We start from the raw sequence: 11,116 nt of genomic DNA, 5'->3' as shown, positions 1-11,116 counted from the left end.
TTGTCTTTTTTATACAATTATCTATAATTATTATATATTTAAAAAACTTTTATTTATTTTCATCAAACAATTATATAATAAATATCTATTCCCTACCAATTTCCAATTTTCGGCTTCCAACTATCAATGCTTCCACCTTTCATCAACCGTTACCAACTACTACATATCGACCATCGACTGCTGAAAAAACACGTCCTTCATATTTTTGTCTTAAGCAAGAAGGAAAAAACAAGATCAATGGATGCATGCCACGTGTAGTACAAAAGCGAGTGAAAGCGACAGCTGCATCCAATGTCAAATATATCATTCGCTTTACATCCCCACGTCACCGCATCCAATTCACATGTATAAATTCCCCCTCGAAACCACCGATCATACGCCGCCTTCTCCCAACCGCCACCACTACCATTACCATTTCCATGGATCTCCGCCGTGGACTTCCTCCAAAACCTCCCTCCACCACTCCCCTAATCCGCCACCGGAAGACTACTTCTAACAATAAGAATAACAACCGATCATCTTCCTCCACCGGCACCGTCGTCGATCATCGCTCACCTTCCCCTATCCCTAAAGCATCCGATGCATTGCCCCTTCCTCTATACCTAACAAACGGTATTTTCTTCACTCTCTTCTTCTGCGTCGCCTACTTCCTCCTCCACCGTTGGCGGGAAAAAATCCGGTCCTCTACCCCTCTACACGTCGTTACCCTCTCCGAACTCGCCGCTATCGTCTCCCTCATTGCCTCCTTCATCTATCTTCTAGGGTTCTTTGGCATCGATTTCGTCCAATCCTTCATCGGCACCTCACGTGTGGACGAGGACAACTTCACTCTCGAAGACGACGTCGAACATCATTCTAAACCTAAACCTAGAATTATGGATCCTTTACCGACGGCTGCTACTCTCACGTCTAAAAAGGACGAAGATATTGTGAAATCTGTGGTTTCTGGATCAATTCCGTCGTATTCTCTCGAATCGAAGCTTGGGGACTGCCGGAGAGCGGCTTCGATTCGACGGGAGGCGTTAGAGAGAAAAACGGGGAGGCCGTTATTAGGGTTACCGCTTGAAGGATTCGATTACAATTCGATATTGGGGCAGTGCTGTGAGATGCCTATTGGTTATGTTCAGGTACCTGTCGGAATCGCGGGACCTTTGTTGTTGAATGGTGGCGAGTACATGGTGCCCATGGCTACGACGGAGGGATGTTTGGTTGCGAGCACAAATAGAGGCTGTAAAGCCATATTTGCATCAGGCGGAGCCACGGCGATTCTGTTAAAGGATGGGATGACAAGGGCGCCTGTTGTTAGGTTTGGATCGGCGGCAAGGGCTTCTCACCTTAAGTTCTTCTTGGAAGACGCCCTCAATTTTGATGCATTAAGCATCGTTTTTAACAAGTAAGATCCCTCTTTTAGGTGTTTCCACATTCAATTCTTCATTCTTGATAACCTTCCTTTTTTAAGATAGAAAACTACTTTTTCAATCACCATCAACAAGAACTGTTTTAGAAGTTTCTATCTTCAAATTGAACCACATCAAACAAATTACCATCATATCCAACAAAAATTGAAAAAACCCTTCAATCACATCGGATTTAGGTTGGAAAAAAGGTTACATTTCACTTGTTACCATATATGGCTCAACTTTCTTTGTAATAGACTCCTAGTTTTGAGTATCTTGATTAATTTCTACATTCTATTACATTAGATCAAGCAGATTTGCTCGGCTTCAAAGCATTCAATGCTCAATCGCCGGAAAAAATCTCTACATCAGATTCACATGCAGCACAGGTGATGCAATGGGGATGAACATGGTGTCAAAAGGCGTCCAAAACGTTCTAGATTTTCTTCAAATTGAATTCCCAGACATGGAAGTAATTGGTATATCTGGTAAGCCCTTCAATTCCTAAACTTGCAACAATGACACCATATCTTTCATTAAGATTCTTCAATTTTGTTACAGGAAACTTTTGCTCAGATAAAAAACCATCCGCTGTAAATTGGATCGAAGGGCGAGGAAAATCTGTAGTTTGTGAATCAGTCATCACTGCAGATGTGGTGAAGAAGGTGCTAAAAACCACAGTGCCTGCTCTTGTAGAGCTTAACATGCTCAAGAACCTTACTGGTTCAGCCATTGCAGGTTCTCTTGGTGGCTTCAATGCTCATGCAGCCAATATTGTTTCAGCTGTCTTTATAGCCACAGGTCAAGACCCTGCTCAAAACATTGAAAGCTCTCATTGCATTACAATGATGGAGCCTGTAAATTCCGGAAAAGACCTCCACATTTCTGTCACCATGCCCTCTATCGAGGTATTTCTTTTCACTTTTCACCATTCTACACTATCTTTTAAAAACTATTTTTTTTTATATACTGAGGGGTATTTTGGGAATTTGGTATAGGTTGGGACAGTAGGAGGTGGGACCCAATTGGCATCTCAATCTGCTTGTTTGAATTTACTTGGAGTGAAGGGTGCAAGCAAAGAGTCACCAGGGGCAAATGCGAGACTTTTGGCAACAATTGTAGCGGGGTCAGTGTTGGCTGGGGAGTTGTCTTTGATGTCAGCTATTTCATCTGGGCAGCTTGTTAAGAGTCATATGAAGTATAACAGATCCAACAGGGATATGACAGTAATTTCGTCTTAGTTTAGTAAATAAAAGAGAAAGAAATATAGGTCTAAATTAAAGAAAAAAGGATTGGAGAGTTGAAAGTATGTGTAAAGACCAGAATGTGAGGTGTTACTGACCATTTTCCCCCGAAGAAAGAGTTGTATTTGTTGGAGTTTTACTTTGTGTTAGATTGTTGTGTTTGCTTTGGGGGGATGTAATTTCAGGTAGAATAATGAGGGTGTAATTCTTGCTCCTCTTTTGTTAATTTGTGTAGCAGTAGCACGATGGGGCAAGTTCGGATTATGAGTTATCTTTCAGACATTTGCATACGAATTTTATATGACAATCAATGGTGTTTATGTTATATCTTATGTTGTTTGATAAAGAAAGGAAGTTGTTGGTAAACATTTGTTTTTACTATTTTACTATCATATCGACATAGGATTTTTTGATATGTTAAAAGTTTCATATTTGGCCCTCTTTTTTGTGCTATTTATCAACAATGTTGCACTCGGGATTCCTATTATTATGGAGTAGAAGGAGGTAGATGTCGACAATTGTGTTTTCATATGGAGAAGAACGACTGTGTCACAAAGATGACATTTGTCATGTGCAAAGCAAAGACATGTAATAAGGAAAAATAAGAACAAGAGAGTAAGTTGAAATGAATGATAAGATATAAGATAGATACAATGATAAATCATAATAAATGCAAAAAGGCTTTGAGAGCCTGCAAATGAGACAAAAGCAAGGGGAGTAGGTCAATATAAACAATAAAGAAATATGCGAATAAAATACTAATAGACAAGTATACAAGATGAATTATATCAACATAAACAATCAAAATAGAAAACAAAAAACTCAATAATGATGCTAGCTTCCTCATCTATCCTCATGTTTACCCCCATATCTGAAGTCATCATCGGAAAGAACAAGCTTCTCCATGTTTGATGTTTACCCTCTATCCTCCTTTTGATGGCAGCCTCTACCACGTGACAGAGACTTAGCTAACAATATCAACTTTTCCTTGTCTCATTCTAGTTGAATTAAGGAGTTGATGTTATAAAGTGTAAAATAAATCTTTTGCATAAAATATTTCCATTATTTATTAAAAGTGTGATATACATGTCGTGAACTGGATTTCATGAAATTATGGATTAGAAAAGTAAGTTTATATATATATATATATATATATATATATATATATATATATATATATATATATATATATATATATATATATATATATATATATATATATATATATATATATGGTTAGGTTATTTTGTTTTCACTATCTATTGTGTGCATGTATGATTGATTCTAGACCAATCATTTTAGTTATTTTAAGAAAATAATTAATGCATGTTTCATGTTGAAGATATAATGGATATTAATTACTCCCTCAGTCCCAAAATTATAGTCCATCTTTCCTTTTTGGTTTGTCCCAAAATAATAGTCCACTTCTAAAAATAAATAACATTTTTACCAAAATACCCTTCATTATTAGTTAACCAACTAAACATTTAATGAAACATTAAATACAAAGTAAGGACAAAACTGTCATTTTATTAAATCACGTTAGTAGCAATCAATGTTTTTCTTAATCTGTGTGTTTTTTGTCTGTGGACAATAATATTGGGACGGAGGGAGTACATCTTCAGCATTTAATATGCATTAATTACTTTCTTAAAATAACTAAAATGATTGGTACAAAATCAATCATACATGCACACAATAGATAGTGAAAACATTTGAACCTAACTATATATATATATATATATATATATATATATATATATATATATATATATATATATATATATATATATATATATAAGGTGATCTTGAATGTAATGATATTTATTAATATTTTGGGGTGCATCTTTTCTAACATTAGATTTTATAGATATGTTAGATTTAACAAATTTCGAATCATAACTTCAAAAATCATGATAAAACACTTCTCAGAAGGTTTAGATTTAGGTTTTGAGATGTGTTAGGTCTTCGCGATATAATCTAACAAGAAAAAACAGTAAAATATGTCTGTTTGAGAAGATATACACCCTTAATAGTCCTAAATGCTAATAATCAAAACATTACTTTGGAAACCATGAAAAAACATATGTCCAGCGGACAATGGTTTATTATATAGACTTTAGAGATATACTAGATTTTCAACCAAAAATATTATGAAATCGTAATTTAGTTTAAGAAGAAATAGGACAACATTGATCGAAAATGTTTTAGTAATCAAAACATAGCTAAAAAATAAGTTAAATAACCACATATCACAATCGGTCTCCATAGGTATGATAGGGTTTTCAAAATATGTAATATGGTTAGAAGAAGCAACAATTTGGTTAGGGGATAGAGAACAACATTGACCTAACAAGTTATACAATCAAAAAAAGCATTTCAAAAAACATTGAAAATACATATCACGAATCACAAATTGAAAATCACGACTACGATTAGAAACAAATAAATAAAGGAGATGATGCACACCACTTACTTGATATGATGCAATTTAGTTCAAATCATTTGCCATAAAGTTTTCTTCAAATGTGTCATCGTGGAATAATCATCGATTTCATTAACGAAAGACGATGATAATAATAATAATAATAATAATAATAATAATAATAATAATAATAATAAAAAAGCATATATTCTTTTAGTATTTTTGTCATCGTGGACTAAGGACCATTCCATAATATCGATATATGCGATCGTATAAGTACTAAAAATATAGTATTTTTTTTAGTATTTTTGAGATTTGTTGCTTGAATAAAATAGTATAAAAGGATATTTTACATTTTTTTATAATGATTTAAATAAATTTGTGAAACCTCGTAATATCGCGAGATATTTAGAAAAAACACGCACGCGAAATTCCTGCAAGGAAGCGATTGGTAAATTTCAAGTTTCAAAGATCAACCTCTATTTCACCCGACGGAACCCTAATTTACATCTGAAAGTCCTAAGAGGATTATCGATGGCTACCGGATTGAAGAAACATTTAGGCAATGCCAGATCGGTCGTCGGAAACGCAATGGGTGGTCTCCGTGGAGGAAGCAACCTAGCATCTTGGGTGGTGGCCGGAACCTTAGCGTACTTTCTGTGGGTCAAGCCTTCCCAAGAGCTCAAGAGAGAACAACAAGTACTGCTCTTCTTGGCTATATGTCTGAATGATTTCAAAATTGAATGACTGGTGATCAAATTGTTTGTTTTATTCTATGTTAGGAGCGAGCTGCGCTTGCGGCAGCGTCGGATCGTTATCGATATGTTGAGAAAGTAAAACCGATTCCAGATCTTCAGGTTCGATTGTGTTCTTATATCAATTTCATGCCTCTTTTGCCTAAGAACCCTAAAAAATAACTTCATTTAACAACACCAGTTTGATCCAGAATTGAGAGTTTGAAATGAATTTTATCCAATTCTTCCATTACTGAACTTTTTTTTTATTTGTAGGAAACTGGGCTCATTTATGGGAACAAAAGTAGAAGTAATACTCCTGAAAACTGATGAGATGATTCTGGGAGAGGGGTAAAGGTAATTTTGTTACTTCACAGTTGAAGGGGTTGATGTAGTATACAGTGATTGTGAAACTTTTGGTTTTATGATAAGAAATATATGAGAGAAAGAGTTATAGTTATTCTATATTTGCAGAGAACTTCTGCATTGTAATAATGTCTCCATGTAATCTCTTATGAGGAGGGACACAAATGACAAATTATACATCTCAATTCTTAAATGATCTTTGTTCAGTTTACTTTTCTACATGCCTATCACTTTATCTACACTTTATAATGTATCTTGATTGAGAAACAGTTGCAAGATGTGTAAGAAAATAATGTGATATGGGGAAATGATACCTACCATAATTTGCTTTTGTGGGACATGGAAAGAGAATGAATTCACAAACACTATGATGAGAAGTTTAATGATCTTGATCAGTTTAGGTTTTAGTCCTTTTGGCGTTCAGTTTAACAATCTTGTTTTCTTGTATATTACAAGTTCAAGTACGTTACAATATACATAATACATACACCCATAGGTGTGTATGTACATACTTACATTCGCAGATGCATGTATACATGTATGAATGTAAACATGTACATATACACATATATAAGATCAAAGTGTTGTTTGCTACCGTATTTGTTTCTGATCATATATGTTGAATTTTATTTAACTGACGTGATGGTTCATGTTTTATATTAATAATGTGTCATCTTCACAAATTAAATAATAATTTCTAGCAAGATACAAGACATCTTGTTGGTTATTTAAAGAACACAGACGCTTGAATATTGCTTAATTGCAACAAAGTGTATGTGAAAAATACTTGCTTTTGTTTTAGGCCATTGAAGTGGTGTAACAGATATGGATTTTAAGATCTCTTGACTTTCTCCTAACAAAGTGCAGTTGAAAATTCTTTTAACAAAACCAACCAACATTTTAAAGAAAATTAAGTTGCTCACACTAGTCTTTGGTAGTTAAACCTTAAGCAGAAAAAGCTAAAGTTGTTGGCTCAAATCATTTTTACCACCAATCATATCATATCATATCATATCATATATAATAACACTAAATATTTGCCTCCTACTACTTCAATTCAATGTCCCCTAGGCTAGCTAAAACTTGTTTTTCAGTTTAAAACATCAGATGAGATCAGATGTTTGACTGCTCAAAAGGCACACGAACCAACAGGCGTCCATGTAAGCTCACAATTGCTGATGTACGAAGCGGATCAATTCTTGATGGTAGGCTAATCACCTGTTTTATTATTATAAGTCAAAAGGTCAAAAAGTCAAACACAATAACTTTCACATAACACAAACACATATTATAATCAACATACCTTTTTGAAAGCAGCAATGCCCCACGGGTTGTCAAGTTGCTCGGGTTGACCCGTTATGACTAGCCGTCCAGCTGGATCAGATTGGACACGTACCTAAAAGTCAATCGAGGGCAAATCAGTCATTTTAGCTGGCTAGAGCATTTATAATCAACATATACACACCTCTTCCCGTAGAAGCCCTGGAACTAGGGCATACACTTCAAAGCAATCTTTCTGTACATAACACATAAAGTAAACATAAGTCAAATGTGTGTTGATAATAATTGTTATAAATGTCAATGGTGTGATGTGACAATACACTTACGGTTTCTCGCACATTTATTTTCACCCAGTTAGCAGGGGGGCCCACATCGGCAACCGTGGTGACAACTCTATATCACATTTCAAAACAAGCGGATGTATTTATAAACAATTAAATATTATATGATAATTAAAAGAAAGTAACAAACAAATATTAGGAATTAAAAACTTGATTCTTAACTGCCTAGATGTTTCGGTTCGTACAGCTTTCACTGGATGCTGCACTTCACTTGGTCTTTTTTGTTTAAGTGACCCTATAAACTCAAACATTATGCAATTAATATCACACATTTTTGGTGTGTTTTTAATGTTAAAACTAAAACATTCATAAAAATTCTCACCAATGCTTTTCAGACTTTTTTCGCGCTTCTGTGAATTGTTAGAATTCTTTTCCTAACAAAAACAAAGTCGATATAAATGGTAAAAAAATAAATAAATAATCTAATGTTGACTTTTTCATTGACCAAGTAACTAACTAACCTCACCAAAACCTAGGAGACGTTGGGCATGCCAACCCTGCATGGCTCGAGCTGCAGCATCCCTACGGGCCCTACCTGACCCTGGTGTCTGATGACCAACTGTCTGAAAAGTCCATTTAAAAATCAAATTATGAAATGGAATAAAAATTAAAAGTATTTGAAAATTAAGATTTAAGTTGACCTCAATTTCAACAATAGGAGCCTCTGGGTATACGGTTGCTAGAGGGAGTTCAACCTCACCAGTTTGGATCTTATGCTTTTCATATTCAAGAAGTGCCTACAAATAATAACTTTCAATAATTGATTATAGCAAAAAAAAAATAATTAAAAAGAGAAAAAAAGAAAAAGAGTAATTACCTTTTCATAGAACTGGCGGAATGTCCACGAAACGGTTGTGCATGTCCTTCATGATACATAATGTATTGAATTAATAGCATGGTAATTATAAAAAGTATAAAATATCAATGTTTATAAGTAAAATAAAAAACTGTAGATGTTATTATGTTCTTACTTTGGTGGACGAAAAGATTCTCCTACTTGTCGCCACCATTTGGATGCAGTTACCTAAAGAAAATCGCCATAAAAGGTAATAATAGGAGACGATAATTATTATTATTAAATCTTGCGTAAATAGACCTAAAAATAAAGACTGTATACCCGTTCATATCCACCCAATTTGATAACAGCCCTCCATAACCTATCACAAAATCAAAACATTACAACTAAGGCTTCGCTCAAAGATCATCATAAAATGAAATTTTCGAAAAAGAAAAAAGAACTTACTTTAAACAGTTCAACGGTTGTCCATAAAACTTAGGAGGCTTAAATTCCAAGTTTTTCTCCTTATAAATGGCTTCCACCTCTTTCATGAATGTTTCTTGATCCTCTGGAGTTCCAGATTCATAACCCTCATCCATCTAATAGTTTAATACAAAAGGGAAGCTTAAATAAAGGTGTCGATTGAACTTCTTAATTTCAATGTGGAATTACCTTTGTGTCCTCTAGCTCATTCTTTAGTGTCACTACACTATGATCCTCAGCTTTGCTAGGTGATTGTATCACAAGGGTGGTTGGAGTCACAAGCTCTTGATGTTTTTCATCTCCTTCATTGTTATTCTCTTGCATATTCATTAAAGCATCATGGTCATGGTCAGCTTCATCTACTACACCATTGTCATCATCTTTATTACCATCATGAGCTTTATCATCATCCATTGTTGTAGCATCTTTGTTACCTTCATGAACCTTATCATCATCATCCATGGATTTAGTATCTTTCTCATTAACCTGAGTCTCATCCACAGGTGATTCCTCCTCACTTTTGTCTTCCTTACTTGGTTTTTCTTGCTCTGTCACAATTTCATTTGGGCTTTGAACATCAAAAGACTCTTGCTGTTTGTCTCCTGCTTCTTTTTCATCGAGCTGGTTTTTTTCAACACACTCTTCACCACCCACCACTTCATCTTCTAGAAGCTTTCCAGTGTCCTCCATCTCCACATCCCTTTCATCCATCTAAATTCTACAAAAAAAAAAGAGTAGAAGTGTAACTTCATATATATATATATAACATATTTCTAAGCATAAGGTGGAAATAGTTATGAAATTTATAAAAACAACACTTATTTGGGACTGAAGGTGCCTATATTCAACCTAAATAACACAGAATTTATGGCACTAGTAATAACCTCTCTAAAATCCTCACGAAGGGAGTGATAAAAAACTAGTCCCACACAAACCCTAGCTTTCTACCATCAAGAAGGTACCAATAAACACAAAATCAGCATTGCAGATTGAGACGTATGACAAAAAACAATATGAACACAGCATTTCCTGGTTCGTTTCTTCCCAACTATTCTAAATGACTTTGAGAAACAAAATTTACAGCAAATGAAAAGGTTCACACATGTTTTTGCATCTTCAGAAAACACAAAAATCTGCACAGTGTTTGTTAAGTCTTAAACATCAAATTAGAACACTGATATCTGAAATTTGACAAAGAAAACCAAAGGAATCGGAACTGATAGAGCGCATTTCGCGGATTTTCAATTTTCACTTAACGCAGCTAAAATTCAAAGCAAATCGCCAAAAATTTCAACAAATTACGACAAGTGTTGAGATGTAAACATACATTGTTATCAGAAACACAAAATAAATTCACCTTCGTCTGCTATGAAACCGAAATTAAGCGAATAAAAACTAGGGTTTGTTCTTGGCTGGGTGTTTCACAGAGAGTAGTGATGGCGACGCGTGTGTTTATGTACGTAACGCCTCTTTATAGGTGGTGAGGTTCTGTGAAATGCGATGAGGGGCGAAAGGGGACAGGTGTGGGCGCGCGATTGGTCGAGAGGCAGAAATGGTAACGCCGGGCAGAGCGTCAGCTTAGAGGCACGGCGGTGGTGTTAGCATTTGTGTCTGCTTCCGTCTGCGGTTTCTTCGTCAAATAAGAGAACGAGTCTCCCTCACAAAGCCACCTGGATATATAATTGATTAACTTAAAATGTCAAAATTACCCATATATTTCATGTTAAAATATTTTGATAATCAATTTTATTTCATAAAAATGTTTAGTAAAATTTCTTTTTCAGAATATTTGACTTAAAGATTAAACATGTTTTAATTATCATAGTAAGATTAAATTATATAACATGTTTATATATTTTTAAAAAAATAATCATAAACAATTAAACAAATTTTAAACACCGACGAAAAAAGATTTCCGAAAGCATAGAACTTACGTAAGACTGCTCTCATCTCATCGATGCAGATTCAGAAATAAAACAAAGTTATTAATAAAAATAAAAAGTAACATTGAGAGTAAATTACAGTTTGGTCCTTAGGAATGCATATTTATGCCGTTTTGGTCCTACA

The 11,116-nt window shown here is 34.7% G+C and overlaps 3 protein-coding genes across 3 annotated transcripts; 2 read left to right on the top strand and 1 right to left on the bottom strand.

Annotated features, from left to right (window-relative positions):
• The first annotated feature begins 230 nt into the window (after nt 1–230).
• LOC111878449 (3-hydroxy-3-methylglutaryl coenzyme A reductase 1) lies at nt 231–2,991 on the top strand. Its single transcript, XM_023874950.3, has 4 exons — nt 231–1,393; nt 1,704–1,885; nt 1,959–2,305; nt 2,396–2,991. The coding sequence occupies exons 1-4, from the start codon at nt 246–248 to the stop codon at nt 2,636–2,638; spliced, it is 1,920 nt and encodes a 639-aa protein (XP_023730718.1). The 5' UTR covers nt 231–245; the 3' UTR covers nt 2,639–2,991.
• A 2,476-nt stretch (nt 2,992–5,467) lies between these two features.
• On the top strand, nt 5,468–6,377 carry LOC111878451 (uncharacterized). The gene is made up of 3 exons (XM_023874952.3): nt 5,468–5,765; nt 5,849–5,923; nt 6,077–6,377. Exons 1-3 carry the CDS (start codon nt 5,601–5,603, stop codon nt 6,128–6,130), a joined length of 294 nt encoding a protein of 97 aa, XP_023730720.1. The 5' UTR covers nt 5,468–5,600; the 3' UTR covers nt 6,131–6,377.
• A 754-nt stretch (nt 6,378–7,131) lies between these two features.
• On the bottom strand, nt 7,132–10,706 carry LOC111878435 (AT-rich interactive domain-containing protein 5). Its single transcript, XM_023874938.3, has 14 exons — nt 10,407–10,706; nt 9,239–9,767; nt 9,032–9,165; nt 8,906–8,945; nt 8,760–8,812; nt 8,606–8,651; nt 8,430–8,525; nt 8,250–8,351; nt 8,111–8,162; nt 7,951–8,023; nt 7,774–7,840; nt 7,632–7,682; nt 7,470–7,562; nt 7,132–7,384 (listed from the first exon to the last, which is right to left on the bottom strand). Exons 2-14 carry the CDS (start codon nt 9,758–9,760, stop codon nt 7,280–7,282), a joined length of 1,434 nt encoding a protein of 477 aa, XP_023730706.1. The 5' UTR covers nt 9,761–9,767; nt 10,407–10,706; the 3' UTR covers nt 7,132–7,279.
• Nucleotides 10,707–11,116: the final 410 nt, after the last annotated feature.

Source organism: Lactuca sativa, chromosome 8, assembly GCF_002870075.4.
Source record: "Lactuca sativa cultivar Salinas chromosome 8, Lsat_Salinas_v11, whole genome shotgun sequence".
NCBI classification, from domain to species: domain Eukaryota; kingdom Viridiplantae; phylum Streptophyta; class Magnoliopsida; order Asterales; family Asteraceae; genus Lactuca; species Lactuca sativa.
The sequence above is the reverse complement of the archived record's forward strand: the minus strand, read 5'-3'. Positions and strand labels throughout refer to the sequence as shown.

Excerpts from the sequence above, each read along its gene's own strand:
- LOC111878449 (XM_023874950.3), top strand. The coding sequence starts at position 246 with ATGCCACGTGTAGTACAAAAGCGAGTGAAAGCGACAGCTGCATCCAAT. Across the intron at positions 1,394-1,703 it reads TTAAGCATCGTTTTTAACAA|ATCAAGCAGATTTGCTCGGC; the intron begins GTAAGATCCCTC and ends CTATTACATTAG. Across the intron at positions 1,886-1,958 it reads GGAAGTAATTGGTATATCTG|GAAACTTTTGCTCAGATAAA; the intron begins GTAAGCCCTTCA and ends ATTTTGTTACAG.
- LOC111878451 (XM_023874952.3), top strand. The coding sequence starts at position 5,601 with ATGGCTACCGGATTGAAGAAACATTTAGGCAATGCCAGATCGGTCGTC. Across the intron at positions 5,766-5,848 it reads AGCTCAAGAGAGAACAACAA|GAGCGAGCTGCGCTTGCGGC; the intron begins GTACTGCTCTTC and ends ATTCTATGTTAG. Across the intron at positions 5,924-6,076 it reads AACCGATTCCAGATCTTCAG|GAAACTGGGCTCATTTATGG; the intron begins GTTCGATTGTGT and ends TTTTATTTGTAG.
- LOC111878435 (XM_023874938.3), bottom strand. The coding sequence starts at position 9,760 with ATGGATGAAAGGGATGTGGAGATGGAGGACACTGGAAAGCTTCTAGAA. Across the intron at positions 8,946-9,031 it reads CAACCGTTGAACTGTTTAAA|GTTATGGAGGGCTGTTATCA; the intron begins GTAAGTTCTTTT and ends ATTTTGTGATAG. Across the intron at positions 8,813-8,905 it reads AATTGGGTGGATATGAACGG|GTAACTGCATCCAAATGGTG; the intron begins GTATACAGTCTT and ends GATTTTCTTTAG.